Raw genomic sequence first — 19514 nt, forward strand, 5'->3', positions numbered from 1 at the left:
TAAAAACTGATTCTTGATTTTTAGCCACTTTTTGTTTCAATATTTGACATCTTTCATGAAAATATAAACCCTGAACATATAGAGTCCTAGCTTTGCCTCGTACGTGAGAACCATTTCTGTGTATTCGTAGAAAATAAGAAAAAAAATCCCAAATTTTTACAAAAAACCTCACGAAAAAGAATAAAGGGGGAAAAAAATTTTTATTTTTTATACTTTACTGAGTCTTCTAGGTATGTGTGCTGAATTTCACTATTTAATCAGTGGGAAGATTTTTTTTTCTAACGAAACAAAACAAAAAAAAACTCTCTGATAAAATATATTTAGAAGAACTGTAGTTTTATTTATTTACTTATTTTACCTTTCTCATCATTTGCTGTGTTACTGTGTTTCCATCCTGTTGGTTTGTAGTCCCTCCCCTTTAAAAAAGACTACAATTCCATTGAGCCTCTTTCCAGGAAGTGACACAGCGTCTTTTTGGAGGGAACCGAGAGGAGTAAATCAGGGTGAGCGGTGAGTGTGACTCGTTTCACCGTGTTTCTGTGTTTGTTAAACTCTCCCTGTGAACAGCTAAATGATGAAGAAAGGCGGACTGATGAGAAGACCTTCAGTGTTATGTGACAGAGGTTGTGTTTGTGTGGAAAGGGTTAACCAGCTGCAGCAAACTTCCCACCTGTCAGCTCTCTAACCCTCATCTCTGTTTGCAGTTTTCCAGTCGCTCTTTAATTCACACCAGAAAGCGGAACACACAACCACAGCACGTTAACTCTTTAACTCCCACACAGGAACTAAACTCTGTCCCCAAAACTGGAGCTCAGGTAACGACAGAGACGAGGTAATCCACCCCAAACCCAAAAGGATTACTGTCTGAGCGCCTGAGAGACATCGATATTTATTCCGACAGTCAAACTGTCACTATTCTTATATAATGACAACAAAACAATCCGACCTTTAAAAAATCCAATTTATGAGGCTGAAATGTTGCTACATTAAAAAAATGAGCCCAACTCATCCTAACTACACACGCACGCACGCACACGCACACACAAGTGCGCGCACACACACAAGCAGACATCAATACTGTCAGCTGTCTGTTTGGCCCCGCGGGGTTCATATGAACTTTTTTGGCTTCACACCCGCTCGCTCCCAGATTAGCCTCTGATTCAGCCAGACGCGTGCGTGTGCGTGTGCGTGTGCATGTGTGTGTGTGCGTGTTTGTCATATTAAAATCCATAAATAATTAAAGCGGTGAGCAAAAGGTCAGTCAAAAAATGGAAAATAAATAAATTATAATACAAAAACAATAATTAATAATATTAGTGTGTTGATGATTATTAATAATTATTATTATTGTCATTATTATTAATGATAATAATAATAAATGATTTAACTGAAGGCTGTTCTTATGTGAGAACAACACATCAGTTCTCTTATATTTTCCCATTATTATTATTATTAATTATTCCTGCATTACATTACATTACATCAATATAACCAATTAAAAAAATATATATCTCCATATCAAAAGTGTTCACAGGTCTCTTGTGTTTTTTAAAGAACCACCAGAGGGAGCCACACCTGCTGCACTCATTGTGTATTTATCATATATGTAGTATCATAAAAGAAGTACTTCAGATCTTTTACTCAAGTAAAAGCAATTCTACCACAGTATAAAAAAACTGACAAGTAAAAGTACTGCATTATTATTTTTTCTTAAATGTAGAAAAGTGTTAGCATCAAAATATACTAAAAGTACCAAAAGTACAAGTATTCATTGTGCAGAAGAACATTTCATAATAATATATATTTATATTGATTGATTGTTGCTGCTGTACTGTATAAACGCAGTAATTTATAACAAAATATCATACTTAATGATCTCATTTTTTTATGCAAAATATTTTTAATATTTTAGTGTGTGAATTGACCCTTGTGATCAATAACATTTTTTCTTAATCTACAACTATACATCATAATTTATGTGTAATTTGAAATATTAGCCAATTGGCAATGGACTAAAAAAAAAAAACAAAACAAGACCCCAAAATTAGCAAGAACTTAGAACAAAAACTGATAAAAATGATAAGAATTCTGTAATTTTTAATTTAATTTGATTTGATTTGATTTGATTTGATTTTATTTGATTTTAGAAATCACACCAATCATTTGGGGTTCAGGGGTTTAAATACTTGTGAAAGTTGTCTGAAAGCAGCACAAGAAAAGTGATATCGCTCCATGTTTCAAAGGACTTATTTTTTATTCTTTTTTATTACTAATCAGTAGAGTAGAAGTACACTGGAAATACCATAAAATAACAATACTTACCTCAAAATTGTTACTTACTATACTTAAATACAAAAGCAAATATACTTTCCAGCACTGTAGATGATAAAACGACCTGTGCAGTTTAGTGTGTGTCAGACAGTCCAGGTGTGCACATGTGATGTAACCGTGTGTGTGTGTGTATGTGTGTGTGTGTGTGTACACAACATACATGACCGTGCCGTGTTTCCGGGAATGTTCTCCTGGTATCAACATGTGAAAGACACACAGACGACCTGTGAGGATCCTTCGACACAGAACGGTTATTGAAGCGAAGCGAGCTGTGATCTTCAGCCTGATCTTTACAAAGAGTCAGCAGAAACAGCAGCATTAACCCTTTAGGGCCCGCTTTTATATCACACACACACAAAATGTGCTTTTCAAAATGAAGGAATGAAAAAATACATCAGTATGATTTTCTACTTTTTTGACCAACACCAGTCCTCATGATAAATATAAAATATTCATTCATTTTCAAATTGTTTTTAAACTCTTAAAATGGCAGTTTTGTCATGATGCCACTATGTTTTTAGATGAAAACCCCCGCCAAAAAAAATATTTCCAATACACAATCTGGACTACATTTAGGACACATGCATGAACACTCTCTCTCTCACACACACACACACACACACTCACACACACACACACACACTCTCTCTTACACACACACACACACACACACACACACACACTCACACACACACACACACACACACACACTCTCTCACTCACACACACACACACACACACACACACACACACACACACACACACACACACACAGCTGTACCTCCCCTCACCCTTTGGCCTTTAGGCTCCTCTCTCTCTGCAGCACAAATATGTCTCTCCTCCCCTCAGACGGATCTGATGTCCACAGTGTCCACAGCAGTTTGTCCTCGCGTTCATGTGACTGCATCATGTGCTGTCATGTACAGTGGTATGTGTGTGTGTGTGTGTGTGTGAGTGTGTGTGTGTGTGTGTGTGTGTGTGTGTGTGTGTGTGTGTGTGTGTGTGTGTGTGTGTGTGTGTGTGTGTGTGAGAGTGTGTGTGTGTGTGTGTGTGTGTGTGTGTGTGTGTGTGAGTGTGTGTGCATGTGTGTGTGTGCATGTGTGTGAGAGGTAGGATTCGTTGGATTCATCTAATTAACCCTTTACAATTAGAAATTTTGTTGCTCTACGTTCAGACGGTTTTCAGAAGTTATTTGAGTCTTTGACACCTGAGCACAGTGGTTTAAAAAACACGGGGGCGGGACTTGGCAAGAAGACAAATTGCTAATAATACTAGTAATTAAAATGATTTTATGTTAAAAAAAAATCATTTTCATTCACTTTTCTGTGTTTTCTGGTAATTTTATGTAACTTTTTTTAACCCTTTTTTTGGGCGAATTGTTGGGCCATGTTTGTGTAGTTACTCGTTGTCTTCTCACTTGAGAAGACAACGAGTAACTACACAAACATGGCCCAACAATTTTGAAAGAAATCAAACTAATTTTTTAGGTTTTCAAAGGGTTAAATCCAGTGTTGTAGGAGTCTGAAGTAATAGTCTGAAGGCAGCACAAGAATGATTTTGATCCAGGTTTTAAAGGGTTAATCCCACTGCTCACGCTTTGCTGTCCTCATAGCAAAGTGTAAAAAAGAGATAACATAACAGCGCCATCCTGTGGTCAGAAAATGCACTTACAGTTCCCAAAACTTCAACATTTCATTGTGACCAACATGTTTCTGAGATTTTTCTGTGACAAAATAAATCACAATGATACATCTTAATATAACATATTAAAAAAAACACTGTGGTGCTTAAAGAAGCGGGCAAATGGAGGTTTGAAATGTTTATCAAACTGTAGAAAACAAAAATTTCTCTTTTTGTCGTGTAACTTTTCTCTGTTTTTTGTAACTTTTTGTCTCTTTTTGCTTGCTCATGTTGAAAACTGTCCGTCCCGCAGATTTAAACGGCAGGCACGGACCCACATCCTCACACACGACATCAATAGATAATCTGAGCTGCATCAAGAGATTAAGATTAAAGGGGATAAAGATTTGGGAGTCGGCGTCATACAGATATCACAATGTGAACATTAATCACAGCATGCAGAGGTTCAGAGCACGTTCTGATCCGTCTCAGAGGTCAGTCGGTACAGTGGCTCTGCGCCGGCTCATCGAGGCTTTTATTCACATTTTCATTTTATTTCATCTAAAGAGAATTAAGCGTATTAAAAAATATAAAATCTATATTCAAGATTATGTCACATTTACAAGCTGTGGGGTGGATCATGAGTTTTTGTTCCATTTGTTAAATTATTATTATTATTATTGTTGTTGATAAGACAGAAAAGCAAAACATTTAAAAACATTTAGCAGGTGCCAGCCATAAATGTTTTGTTCCCTAAAATCAATGTACCCCTTTAAATTAAAGCTGCAATTTAAAGAACATATTTTTTTGTTTTTTTTCTTTAGAAATTTTTAGAGAATTTGTTTTTAATTTTTTTTTTTTTTTAGGTTTTTATAGAAAACCATAATGTTTTTTGTTGTTGTTGTTTTCTTTTTCTTAATTTTTTTTTCTTTCAAGAAAACCAGGGGTTTGAGTTTTAGCAATATTTTTTTAAATGAGTATAAAGTGTGATGCTGACTTGGATCATGTTAATTGTTGTCTGTTCTGACATTTCTGGTAATTTCTGGTTTTATAGAAAGCCTTTAAAAAAAATCTTTAAAAGTTTGGGTAATTTAAAAAAAAATGAAAAAAGTTTTTTCCTTTGTTTTATTGTTGTTTTTTATTTTTTATTATTATTATTATTTTAAGAAAACCAAGTGTTGCAAATAATTTTAAAGAAAAACAACAAAAAAATGGGTTTTCATTTTTAAATAAAAATCTTTTTTTGACGTTTTTTTCTATGAATTTAAAGTGTGATGCTGACTTGGATCATGCCAATATTTTTTCTTGCAGCCAATCACATCATGCGGGACTCTGCTGGAGTAAAACAGGGTGGCGGCGGCAGAGAGGGGAGTGGTGGGGAGGGGAGAACCCGGATGCTGATGCTGACCGATGAAGAGAAGGAAGCTGGAGAGAGGGAGGAGGAGGAGGGAGGAGGAGGAGTGTGAGAGGTGGAGAATAAGAGAAAGAGAACCGGGGGTGTTACGGACAGCAGCGGAGTGGAAGAGGCCATCCCGTCAGTAATGGACACTTCTGTGGGTGCGGGCAACTTGTGACAACCTGATATTTTTTGCACATTTTCCTCATTTTTCTCCTTTGTGCGGGAGACAGGAGGAGCTGCGGGAGGAGGTGCGGTGATATGATGAGCAGAGCCGGCCGGGGGGAGACACAGAGAGGAAGAGAGGAGAGGCGGGGAGTCGGCTGCCACCAGGCCAGCTGAGGATGTTTGTTGTTCCCACAGACGGGAGTCACCACCGGGCCGAGCGCTGATCCTCCCCCCGCACACCGAGCACCTCTCCCGGCTGCCGCTGAGCGCGTATCCCGCCTGTCTGGCCCGGTGCGCCGGTGGCTGTTTTTGCTGCTCTCCCCCCCGCTCTCCCTCCTCTATTTCCTGATGCAGGGCCGGGGAGGGGTGAGCCAAAGTGTGCACCGGATATTGGAAAACCCATTCTTCTTGCTGATGCTGTTGTGATAATAGATTATTATCTGCACAGCGACGCACAGAAAGGCAGCGGCCGAGGCCTGGCTCTGAGGAGAAAAAGGAGGATTATGAGAACATTTTTGGAGCAGCAGTGAGGAGGAGGAGGGATGAGGAGGAGGGGGGTCCCTGATATCGATCAGGATTCAATCAGGGGTATTCTGACTTGGGATATTTGAGACTGTGCTCTTACAGAAATCAATCTGTGGCAAATGTAGCCTCCCAGTCCGGCTCTGAATGAGATCTCTCTTTTCTGCTCCACTTTTGGCCAGCTGCATAAGCTCCACGCGATCAATCAGCTTTAAACGACCGTTATTTTTAGCAGAGGTGGGGGGGCTGATGTGACTCTCATCGCCGGTCAAACCTCACGCGTCCTCTTCAGCTTTTCTACCTTTTCCTCTGCTGCTGTCCGCGCTGCAGGGACGCACACTTTTATTTTTTTTTTAATTCCAGGCCCAGGCACAGAGTGGAAACCGGGACCTGGCCGCATGACAAACAAGTGCATGGGAGTAGCCTGCAGGGCCCGGCGTCACATCACGACCAGTCCTCCGCACCTCTCCGCTTCTCTCCGCCGCCTGTGATGTGCGTTACGGCATTACGCACGGAGCCGGAGCGACCGCGAGCCTGATCTGCCTTATTTCAGGAAGAGAAATCCACCTCGAGGACAGGATGAGCAGCAAGGAGCTGACGGTGGGCCAGTCCAGCCAGTACGTGGGGCCTTACCGGCTGGAAAAGACCCTCGGGAAGGGACAGACAGGTAGGAAACTCCTCCATCACCTCACAAAGCCCAACAAGAGCGCGTGCACGGTGCATCAGCTGATTCCAGCCTTCAGAATCACTTTAACTCACGAGCTCATAGTTTAGTCCTTCTCAGGGTCCCAGACACTTAAATAAAAGGCTTGTAAGACCTTTTCAATATCATTTTAACCCTTTAACAGCCATTGTAACCGCACGGTTAACTTTTTTTTGCCATCAAATTGCTTAAAAAAGAACTTGCCAAAACCCAATTTTATTTTATACAGATGTTTTTATACAAAGCATTTTAGTATTTTGGTTAAAATTAAATTGACTATATATATTATTTCTACCATACATTTTTAACATATGTTGTGACTAGATTTATTATAATTTGTATTTATTTTTATTTGTTTCTTTTTTATGTTTATTTTGTTTGTTTATCTGTTTATTTTATGTTTTTGTTTATAGCATGGACATTTTTTTTCTATATTTATTTTTATCTATTTATTTTATGTGTTTATTGTATAAAGTAACTTTTATTTCACATTTTTACTATATAGCAGTAGACAGTTTCTTACCATATATTTTAACCATATATTTTTCCATTAGATTTATTTTTATTTGTATCTATTTATTTTGGTTTATTTCTTTTATATTTTATTGTTTAAAATGACTTTTTTTTTCTAGATTTCTATTATAGTACATTGACTTTTGAACTTTTTACAATGCATTATAGTGGTAAATATAGTATATATTATCACATCTAGACTTTTCAAGGACCTTCAAACACCATGCTCCTCTAAATCTTCAAATCTTACTTGGATTTGGTGCTAACACCTTCTCAAGGGATCTCCTAACATTAACCCAATCACCAGAATAAATGTAAGCATTGTACATTTCTGTAAACCACTGATACGTTTCATTTGCAAATTACTGTTTTTGTTTCAACAATGCTGTGTTTAATGCATGATTAGGCACGAAAACCACTTGGTTAGGGTTGGGAAAAGATTGTGTTGTAGCTTAAAATACTCAGTTTTGGTGGCACAATTTTGGCAGGAAACACAGCAATGTCTCAGTTAAAACCACAGACAGGTTGCTACAAAACGCCCACATTGAGAGCCTTAAAAGATGCTGGAAAAACGCAGACAGATTACCACAAAATAGCTATCTAACCCACATTTGGTGCCTAAAAAGCCCATAGAAACGCACTGACAGGTCGCTACAAAGCACCCATGTGTGTGCCTGAAAAACTGCTGGAAATACACCGCTGGTCGCTACAAAACATTCCTGTTTGGAGCCTAAAAAGGCACTGGAAAAACATGCAGACGGGTTGCTACAAATCACCCAATTTGTGGATAAAAAGATGTTGGAAACACGCTGACAGGGAGCTATAAAACATTCAGGATCGCTGCCTAAAACGCTGCTGGAAAAAAATGATAGGTCACTATAAAATGCCAACATCTGGAGCCTTAAAAAACGCTGAAAAAAGACAGATGGGTAGCTACAGAATTCCTTTGTTTCCGAGCTTGAAAACCTACTGAAAAAATGCAAATGGGTCGTAACAAAACACCTACATTTTGAGTCAAAAAAGCTAATGGAAAGTCATTGACAGATAGCTACAAAATACCCACATTTGGAGCCTAAAAAGCTAATGGAAACACACCAATGAGTCGTCACAAAACATCCCCCTCTGGAACCTGACCATCCACGGTAAAAACATAGACTGGTTGCTATAAAACAACCACATTTGGAACTATAAAAAAACACTCTAGCAACCCTGACAGGTTGCCACGAAACACCCACAACTGGAGTCTGAAAAGTTGCCGGAAAACCACAGATAGGTTGCTTTAAGTCAGTTAGGTTTGGAGCCTAAAAAGCAAATGGAAACACATCTACAGGCTGCAAAAAACACCCATATTTTGAGCTTAAAAAGCCACAATACGACACGTGTTATACAGTGTAAAAAAAATCACCTGAAACAAACCAACAAGACACTACAAAACACCCGCATTTGGAGCCCAAAATGCAGCTGAAAAGATAAACCAGACAGGTTGCTACAAAACACCTGTGATTTTTGCCTAAATGAACGCTGGAGAAACACTGACGTGTTGCTGCAAAACAACCACATTTAGAGCTTAAAAAGCTCTGAAAGACACAGACAGGTCACTACAAAACATCCACATTTTGGGCCTAATGAATTGGAAAAACAATGGCATGTCGCTACAAAACACCCACATTTGGAGCTCAACACTGCTGGAAAAGCAATGACATGTTGGTACAAAACAACCATATTTAGAGCTGAAAAAGCTTCTGGAAAAACACAGACAGGTCACTACAAAACCTCCACGTTTTAGGCCTAACGAAACTGGAAAAATGACATATTGCTACAAAACACCCACATTTGCAATGATTCACTAAAACACAGCCGACTGTGTTCTTTTGCGTTTGTGGCATCCACCTTCCCTTCCACCTCTTATACTGCGTCACTTTAGAAATGTTGATGTAACATGTGTGAAACTTACAAATTTTTACAAACTTAAAAAATTACGAATTCAGATTTTTTGCAGAAATGCCAACATTTTCTGCGGGTGACGGCTGCCTAAAATTCATCATAGGATCTATTTTTTTTAAGCCTCATGCGGCGGGAGACGACATCACAGCCGGCCTCTTTACAGAAATTCCAATCAGTGTTTTTGTGAGCTGAGTTTGGTCAGTGCTTGTGACAGTGTCAGTGAAGCTTTCTGAATTATTTATGACATCCGTCCTGTTTTCACGCTGCATGATGATTTGTGATATTCAAACAGTTTCTCCCTCTGCGTGTCTTTCAGGGCTGGTGAAGTTGGGCGTCCACTGTATAACGGGACAGAAGGTGGCCATAAAGATTGTCAACAGAGAAAAACTCTCTGAATCAGTTCTAATGAAGGTACGGTACTCATGATGGACCTCATCTACGTGTCCATCTGTCCCCGAGCTGCATCTCCTGTAATCGCTGTGACTTTCATTACGGTGGCTGCGAGGCTCAAATCATGTCGGCTTTCAGCCTGCAGCCTGCAGAAATAGCAACAGAAATGGAGTCTTTATTTTAGTCCAGAAAAGCTGGTCTGTGTGTGGGCACGGCTTCTGTAAACCGAACAATAGAGATGATTTCATTCTGCTAATTAAGCCCTCTGATGAGAGCGGCTGCAGCTGAAACACGCTGGACTGAAATGAAATAGCTTTTTCACGTTGGCGTTTCTAATGTGGCTGATTACTTTCTCTTTTTAACATACAGCACGCTGCACCGGAAAAACTCTACACTTAAAGAAACGTTGTATTTCAAGGTCTCATATGTTTTAGTACATGCAGGGTTCCCACGCTCATAGAAAACCTGGAAAAGTCATGGAATTTCCCAATTACATTTTCCAGGCCTGAAAAAGCAATGGAACAATTTTTTTTCTTTTTTTAATTTTTGTATAATTTTTACAGACAACTTAAAAATGTTTGGCAATTTGTTTTTCTTATTTTTTTGCAATTGAAAAAAATATTTAAAAATGGAAATTTTCTTTTATTTCCTCTTAAAATGTATTTTTAATGAAAACCACAGGGTTGAAAGGCATGGTTTTGTTTTTCTTCCTTTAAAAAATGACTAATTTTTTGGATGATTTTATAGGAAATGTTGTTTGGCGATTTTAAACAAAATGTAAAAAAGAATTGGTGATTTTCTTTTTTTTCTGAAAATTTACTTTTAATGAATGGGTTTAGAAAACATTTTTTCTTTAAAACAAGTGGCAATTTTTCCACTGTGTGGAAACGAGGCGTTTGGCTTTGACGTGGAAAATTGTTAATGACAGCACAGAATCATTTAGCCATTCAGAATTCATTTATATCTGTGCTCCTTTTCTGTCTTCGATTTATCTTTTACGTTTTTAAAACACTTTTCATTGCAGTGAAAGATCATTTGCTTATTCTGCCGACAGTCTACGACTTCTTTCTGCCACTAAATAATTTGACAATAACATTTAAACCTGACCTAACGCTGCCTTCTCGCTGCTTTCCCTCTCTCTCTGCCTCACATCATATGTACCCTCCTCTTCCTCCTGACATTTCACTCTCCGTCATTTCTAACCTCTTTTCTCTCTCCGTCTCTTAACCTTTCTCCCCCCTCCCTCTGTCCGTCCAGGTGGAGAGAGAAATAGCTATTCTTAAACTAATCGAGCACCCTCACGTTCTGAAGCTGCATGATGTCTATGAGAATAACAAATACCTGTGAGTATCTCTTCATCTTCCTCCTTTTTTAATCTTCCCTCTGGATCTCTGCCGTAACTGAAACAACCTTCAGTCTGAGAGGAAGACAGAGGTTTTGTAATGATGCGTTCATGTGATGTTGGAAAGTTTCAGAGTTGGGAAGTCGTTCTTCCCACTTGCTTTGAGGTGGTAAAGTGGGAACAACATGAAGCTACACAGAGGATGGGCTGCATTTTAACGCTCAGGCTGATGGCTGCTTCCACTTTATTTCTATTTTTGTATATTTTATTTTGTATATATCATATTTTTGTATTTAATCTAGGTCACTCTACACGGACGGCAGTCAACATTAACACCATATTACACTTTACATGTGATCACAAATTAATATTTAAGTTTCTTACCGTTGATCAAACAGTCTTTTGCCCCCATGTTTATCCAGCCAGCAGGGAACGTTCCCACAACATTGGCTGACGTTACCAACGAGTTGCAATAATGTTTTAAAGAAAACATTTTAATCTAATGTTCCTGTGAGGTTAAACGCTGACTGAGACGTAACGTTTGAGCTGAGACGTTCTGAGGATGTTTTGGTGATGTTGACAGATCATAAAATGTCCTTTTTTATAAAACGTTCCCACAATGTTACATGAGAACTAAGGAAGAACATTTTCAAAGCAACATTGATAAAATGTAATTAAGAACTGAGATTACAGACTTTTTTTTAAAAAATGAAAATGTAATGTGACATGTTTATAATAAAAAACAAAACAAAAAAACATTTCTTGATGTTTATAGAGAATGTTGCCAGAACGTTTTGGGAACGTAACGCATTTAAACCTCCTCAGAACGTTTTTAGAACCGCTTTATACTTCACAGTTTGCTGCAGCTAATAGACGAAGAAACTAAAATGTGACTCTGCTGAAAGTCAATGAGAGCTACGGGGAACAAAATGACCAAATATATCATTTTTTACCATCAACTGTTGACACTGTTTCCATGCTTTCCGTCATCACGCAAATGTCACAACTCAGCAACTGGGGTATCATCGAAATTTCCCACTCTTAATTACAACTTTGGAGGGCCGTTCATGAGCTCGTAACTCGTAAAAACGATAATTCAGAGGAGCGCATGTAGGCAGCATACAACAAAACAGCGATTAATAAGCAGCAGACACAGTTTTATGTTCGGAGAAGCACCCGTGACTTGTGTGCATAAATTTTGATAATTTTTTCACATTCTTCTGTGACCAGCGTTTCTTGTCGTGACCTCTGCGTCCTGCTGTGTGCTGTTCAGGTACCTGGTTTTGGAGCACGTGTCGGGCGGAGAGTTATTTGACTACCTGGTGAAGAAGGGCAGGCTGACCCCCAAAGAGGCCAGAAAGTTCTTCAGGCAAATCATCTCCGCCCTCGACTTCTGCCACAGTCACTCCATATGGTCAGTGAGAGGATACGAATATTTCCACTTTTGTCTCCTAATTTTACGAAAATATTTCCAGCGTTGTGTCAAAGTCTGTTTCCCTCTCAGTGTGCAGTGCACTGTTAAGTTTGGCGTCGATTCTAGGTTTAGTCTTGAGATGAAAATGCTTATTAGTTTTAGTCGCATTTTATTCATTTTTGTCCTTCGTGATTTTAGTCGACTAAAACTAAAAATGTTTTAGTCATTGTAGTCAAGATGGGTTTTTTTCTGTTTAAACTAATCCAATAAGGATGCTAAAGGTCCCAGAAATTAGAATCAAGGTGATTTAGAATTTAAATTGAAAAGCTGAAAATTTCTCTAATTATGGTTTTTTATGGTTTTCTAATTATGGTTTAATTTTGAGTTAACTCTTTGAACAGTGAGTGTGCACAATACTGTGTTTTAGTGTTTTCACCATTCCTTAAAATGTCAGAAAATGAACTTTTACCGGTTGTTGTCAGGGATTTGTAACCTAAATGTAAAACTTACCTTTGCCCGAAGCAGAACCATAACTCAGAGACAAGGTTGGGTTAGTTTAAGTGTCTGCTTATGGTCTTTAAAAAGACATAAGTGCTTTTACTGAGTGTGTGTGTGTGTGTGTGTGTGTGTGTGTGTGTGTGTGTGTGTCTGTGCGTGTCTGTGTGTGCGTGCGTGCGTGCGTGCGTGCGTGCGTGCGTGCACGCAGTCACAGAGACCTGAAGCCAGAGAATCTCCTCCTGGATGAGAAGAACAACATCAGGATAGCAGACTTTGGCATGGCCTCGCTGCAGGTCGGGGACAGCCTGCTGGAAACCAGTTGTGGGTGAGTGCTGGTTCAGAAGGGGTTAAAATCAGCTTGTATTTGTATTTATTGTCCTTAAAGTGATAGCTTGGCTTATGTGTTGTTATTATCATTATTATTATTAATAATGATAATTTTTAAACTGTTATTATCATAGAAGTGCAAAAGTCAATGTAATATAATAGAAATAAAAGTGACTTTAGAGAATAAACATACAAAAATAAAGTGATACAAATAAAAATGAATCTAGTAAAAAAAAGGAAAAAACCTCTATGAAATATATGGTAAAAAAATAAGTGTTATATAATAAAAATCTGAAAGTAAAAGTAACTTCATAAAATATAAACAATATTCATATAAACAAACAAGATAAAAAATAAAGAAATAAAACATACAAATAATGAATCTAGTCACAAAATCTGTTTGAAATCAATGATAGAAAAAAACTAAATAGTCAGTTTAATATAATAAAAATAGAATTCAGCACAATTAAAAAAACGTGCATGCTTTGTGTAAAAATGTGCGTATGAAATAAAATTGGGTTTTGTAAAGCAGTTTGATCACAAAAATGTCGATCAATGCCTGTTAAAGGGTTAAAAGCTCAGATATTTTCAGGTGGATTTCACAGATAAAATTAGTGAGGGATTGCTGCGTCCGCCTGGATTCACCTGCTGAGTGAATGAAGAGCCGGCGCTCTCAGTTTTTGGGGTGTTTTTATGTGAATCGGCTTCTTTTTTTTTCTGTTTATCTGCTTAAATGATTAATAACAGCCTCTTTTTTCTGTGCAGATCTCCACATTACGCCTGCCCAGAGGTCATTAGGGTGCGTTACTTTCCTCCTCAGTGTGTTTGTATGTTTTTAGGTGTGTGTGTGTGTGTGTGTGTGTGTGTGTGTGTGTCTGTCCTTGTTTAACACCGTCCTGTCCTCTGTGTGTGTTTCAGGGGGAGAAGTACGACGGTCGCAGGGCAGATGTTTGGAGCTGTGGAGTCATTCTCTTTGCTCTTCTTGTGGTAAGAAAATCCATTTTCTCTGTTTTGTCTTCTTCTTTTTTACATTTACAAGCTTTTTTTCTGAACAGAAGAAAATAAGAAACATAAATATTTGAATCTTGATTGTGCTTTTTTTCAAATTTCCAAAAATCATACATTTAACTTTATCCAATTCAAGTTTTTTTTTTATTTTTTTTTTTTTATCAAACCAGCTGTTAGGTTTGACTGTTTTACACACTATTGTGTCTCCAATTGTCTTCAAATCCTTTTCAGTGCAAAAAATATCTTTGTCATCTGCAAACAGAAAAAACTGTAGTATCTCCGAAACTTCACAGATCTCATTAATATACAAATCAAACCGTTTTGGGCCCAAAACTGACCCTTGTGGAACCCCATAGTTAAATTCTTTAACTAAAATATTCAAATGAATTCAGAACAAACAACTTAAATGCATATGTTTTCAGGTAAAATATTTCAGTGCTAATAATTCAGCTGTGTTTAAATTCAAATATAAAGTATTCAGTGACGTTTTTAGTCCAATATTTTAATCTCTGAATTGCTTCCATACGCTCTCTGATTCTCTGTTTTTAAAGTCATGAACAATAATCACATTGTAGCTCGTACACAGTCTCCTGTGCAGATTTTGGCAGCGTGAAGCGACGTGATGAGCCGCTCACCATTTTGTTTATATCTTGAGCTGCGCTGGTGTGTGTGTGTGTGTGTGTGTGTGTGTGTGTGTGTGTGTGTGTGTGTGTGTGTGTGTGTGTGTGTGTGTGTGTGTGTGTAACGCCGGCTTTACACTCTTCCACTGGATGGCATTTGGTGGCAGAAACCTGCCAAGAAATGTAAAAAGCAGCGAGAAAAAGGCGACGAGCACACATGAATGTAAAATAACACATTTGTGAAGCCTGAAATATACATGCAGTGTTTTCTGGGGTTTCATTTGGTGAGAAAAGGTTTGAAAAAGGTAACAAAATCAGCCGAAAAAACTTTTGCAAATTATTAGATTGATTTTTTTATTTTTATTTTTTTCAAAAACATGGGCAACAGCTATGAGCAGCTTAGGAAGAAATGACCCCCAAAATTATCAAGAAATCAGAAAAGAAAAAAATAAATAATAGAAAATGAACTAATAATTAGCCCAAAACAAAATGAAACAAACAAACAAACAGACAGACAACAATCAACAGACAAACAAAAAAGTAAAAATAAAGAAAGAAACAAATAAATAAAAACAAAAAAACGAAAATGACATCGAAAAAAATGTTAAATGTATTTTCAAAAAACAAAACAACAATAATAATAATTTTGTAAAATATACATGCAGTGTTTTCTGGGGTTTCATTTGTTTAAAAAATGTTTGAAAGAGGTATCACAAGCATTGTTCTCTAGAATTTTTAGCTTTTTTGAATATTTTTTTATAAATCTACCAATTTCTTGCCAAGATGCTCATTGCCATTCTCTGATTTATGTATTTTTTAAAGAAATCCAAAAAAATCTATTTTACACTTTTTTAAACAAACGGCATATGACATATATTGGGCAGCGCTTTTCCAGACTTTATGCTAAGCTAACATGACCAGCTGCTTTTAGGAAAATATTTGACATTTTACACAGTATATTTGCATATTTCTCAAAAAATTTACCATTTTTTTCAAACGCTGATTTTGCATAATTGCATAAATGAGTGATCAGTTTGTTTTTCTCATCCTTTTTTGTCTTCTTTCTGTCTCTCCGTCCCCTCCCGTCCCTTCCCAGGGTGCCTTGCCCTTTGACCACGATAACCTGCGGCAGCTTCTAGAGAAAGTGAAGAGCGGCGTTTTCCACATGCCTCACTTTATACCTCCGGACTGCCAGGCTCTGCTGAAGGGAATGATAGAAGTCAACGCCGACAAGAGACTCACGGTGAGCAGGGCGGCCCAGGAGGAACTTTAAACATTTCATTTCAATTTTTCTTTTCAGAAAACAGGTTTGGAGTTTGCAGTTTCTTTAAAAAATGCCAAAATTACAACGCTTATCACAACCAGAAACTGTAAAAAAAGATTATTGTTGGATTTAAAATTTCTAACAGTCCTTGAACACATCTTTGGGGACCCTGAAATTATGTTTGAATAGAGTTTGAATCTTTAATTTTGGAAAGACACTTGGCGAGAAAGGCAAGGATTAAAAAAAAATCTATATTTTGGGTCCTTGAAAAGTCATGGAAAAGTTCTGAAAATATGTCAGTGAACTTGTCTGAGGTGAGTAAAAAAGGAGAAGCAAAAAAAAAAAAGACGTCAGGGCAGCACGTCAGTTTTCACAGCACATGAAACATGAAGGAGACATTTAGGAGGAAGAAAAGAGCGAGCCTCGGGCTTTGCTTCAAGATGTGACAGAAACCGACCCTGACACGAGACCTTAGAGAGGAGGAGGAGGAGGAGGAGGAGGAGGAGGTGGGGACAGAGGAGGGAGCCTGAGGTGTCGCTGTGAGGCAGCAGCAGAGTCATGACAGGACGGAGCCTCAGAGGAAGGAAGACGTTTATTTAAAGACTCATGGAAACTGAAGAGAGATGCACGTGTGGAGACGGAGCGAGTGAATGGCAGAAACTCCTGCGCTCGGGTTAGAGAGGTTGTTTCGGCTGCAGCAGCGTGCGGACAGGAGACGAGTCTGTGCCACAGAGACAGAGGGACGGAGACAGCTGTGATGATGTGGTTTGCAGAGACTGCGGACAGAGAGGAGGACGGGTCAGTTAGTCACTCAGCTACAACAGAGCAGATTTAATCAGAGCCGCGGCTTCGTCTGATGAGCTGTTGATTAATGGAGCCTGAAACCAGGTCACGCTGTCTCTGTCTGTCTGTGTGTCTTGCTCTCTGTCTGTCTGGCGGTCTGCTGCTGCATCCATTAAAAACCTACGACCATGCAAGGAGACAGATTTCAGTTCAAAAGTGCCAGTGGGCGTCCCCGACACCCCCCAACAGAGGTCCACGCCAAGACCCCAACGTCCTAAAATCATGGACACGTCCTGAAGTCCTACAAATTTAGCAAAATTCCAGAAACATCCAAAAATCTAAGAAATGCCCAAAAATCCTAGGAATGTCCTGAAATCAGAGAAATGTCCTAAAATTCTAGAAATGTCCCAAAATGTGATAAATGTCCAAAAATCTTAGAAATGTCCAAAAATCCTAGAAACGCCCTTAATCCTAGAAATGCTCTGAAATTCTACAAAAGTCCTAAAATCATAGAGACGTCCTTAATCCTAAAATCGTCCCAAAATCCTTGAATGTCCAGAAATCTAAGAAATGTCCTAAAATCCTACAAAGGTCATAAGATCCTTGAAACGTCTTAAATTCTAACAGATGTCCTAAAATCCTGGAAGCATGCATGGACCTGCAGCGACTGGCCCCCGGCCTCCTGTCATTTTGCAGAAGTGGCCCCAAACAAGGCACGTGGAGTGTCCCCGTCATTAGTTTACGAATGTGACGCTCTGCCTGCGTTCAGCTGCTGTCCTCTCTGCTCTCAGCGTCACTGCAGCTCCACTTTTAGCTTTTCACGTTTGCAGAAACTGCAGCTGCTGCGTTCGTCATTCAGAACCTCAGGAGGTTCTGTGCAGCGCTGATGCTCAGAGGGGACACGCAGAATAAGATGCACTGGGGACGTGGGGGGGTTTCAACACATTATTAGGCAGGGGGGCTCAAAATTTTGAGTGTCAAACACTGCGGCATCAGTCTATGGGGGAAATGTCCCGCTGCTTCCTGCTTCAGCCGTTCACTGTTTCACGGCAGATTGTTTTTGCGGCTGCATGCTGCCATCACTGACTTCCCCAGAGGCACTGCTGCATCTGTGAGTCACGTTGTGGCCGTTTATGTCAGTAATGATGGGGGACGTGTCCCCTGCTTTCCAAATTTTTAAGACTGGACTGCAGGTGAGGTGGAGGACAGACTAAGAGCTGACACATGACCGAAAAAAATATCAAACTTAAAAATATGTCATTTGAAACCAACCAAAACGATTAATTCATGCAAATCTTACAACGTTATAACTAATTGGGTAAACCCTTTTGTGTGTCCATATTTTTGTATATTTTATTTTTGTATCTGTCTGGTTTTGTGTATGTGTTGACCACTGAATGTACAGATTCAAAATGTTTCAAAACTGTTATTAAAAAAGGAAAAACAAACAAACAAGCGTGTATAGCCATGCCATGTAGATGTATAAATTTAGGATTAAATCATCTGTTAAAAAAAGAAAATATGTTTTTATCATTGTTGTAATATCATCTTTTCTTTCTGTTGATTACAGCTAGAGGCAATACAGAAACACGCCTGGTACCAGTAAGTAACACATTTCTATTTTCATACTTCCTCTGCATTTTCCCCGTTCCATTGATTGATTTTATGTGATAAATTAAAATATGATGCGCAAAATTCATCAGAATTCATCAGAATACCCCAATAAAGTCAAGAAAATAATAATTAGAAAAATTAAATTAAAAGTTCAGTAACCAGTCTAAACTGTCCTAAAAAGGATGTTTCACATAAAAATGTCGTCTGCGTTTGTTTTTGTTTTTGGTTTTTTTTTTTACCTGTTTTTAAGATCATTTAGAGAATGCGCAGTTTTTATTTTATTTGGAATTTTTTGTGTTTTCTCCACCCAAGTGACTGCCACCCACATCCCTCTTATTATAGACCCACAGTATATATAGATAGATAGATCAGAATCAGAATGCTCTTTATTGTCATTATACAGTGTATAACGAGATTGGAGAGCTTCTCCATTCCTTCAGTGCAAAGTACAAAAGCTTTTTACAGAATTAAGTACAAAATAGGTAAAAAAAATAGCAATAGGAATAAGAATAAAAAAGATAGAAATGAAAATAAAAATAGACTTATATACAGCTATGTACATGGGTGTGGAGGTATAAAGATAGATAGATATACTTTATTGATCTCAAAACTGAGAAATTGGGGTCATATCATATATCACCTCTTTTTTCTATTCATTTTAACCCTTTGAAACCTGGGCAAGTTGGCCTGATTTCTGTAAGAGGAAATAACCCAAAGATTATCAAGAAATATGTTAAATGTTGGGGGGAAAAAAATACTTGAAAATGAGCCGTTAAAACAATGATAATAAAAAATACAATGAAATGACCTGATAGTGCTCAAAAAATATAACTCTGTAAAATAATTTTAGCATAAGTATAGTTTCATGTTAGATATTTTTCACTATTTTTTTAATGTAATAAATGTAATAATTTTGAAAAAATATTATTATTATTATTAATTAATTATTTAGAATCTCTCTCTCTATATATATATAGAGAGAGAGATTTTTATTTATTTATTTTATTTTTAATTAATTAATTAATTAATTTTAGCAAATTGCGGGGCATTTTTGCCA

General features: G+C 38.0%; 1 protein-coding gene across 1 annotated transcript in view; it reads left to right on the forward strand.

Moving 5' to 3' along the window:
* Positions 1 to 6018: 6018 nt before the first annotated feature.
* Positions 6019 to 19514, forward strand: part of LOC121957237 (serine/threonine-protein kinase BRSK1-like) — a 28009-nt gene continuing 14513 nt past the window's right edge. Inside the window, 9 exon segments of the mRNA XM_042505778.1 lie at positions 6019 to 6704; positions 9514 to 9608; positions 10845 to 10930; positions 12203 to 12343; positions 13050 to 13166; positions 13934 to 13967; positions 14087 to 14155; positions 15893 to 16039; positions 18414 to 18445. Of these exon segments, the coding sequence (XP_042361712.1) occupies positions 6617 to 6704; positions 9514 to 9608; positions 10845 to 10930; positions 12203 to 12343; positions 13050 to 13166; positions 13934 to 13967; positions 14087 to 14155; positions 15893 to 16039; positions 18414 to 18445 (809 nt within the window). The 5' untranslated portion in view covers positions 6019 to 6616.

Source organism: Plectropomus leopardus, chromosome 17, assembly GCF_008729295.1.
Source record: "Plectropomus leopardus isolate mb chromosome 17, YSFRI_Pleo_2.0, whole genome shotgun sequence".
Classification (NCBI taxonomy): domain Eukaryota; kingdom Metazoa; phylum Chordata; class Actinopteri; order Perciformes; family Serranidae; genus Plectropomus; species Plectropomus leopardus.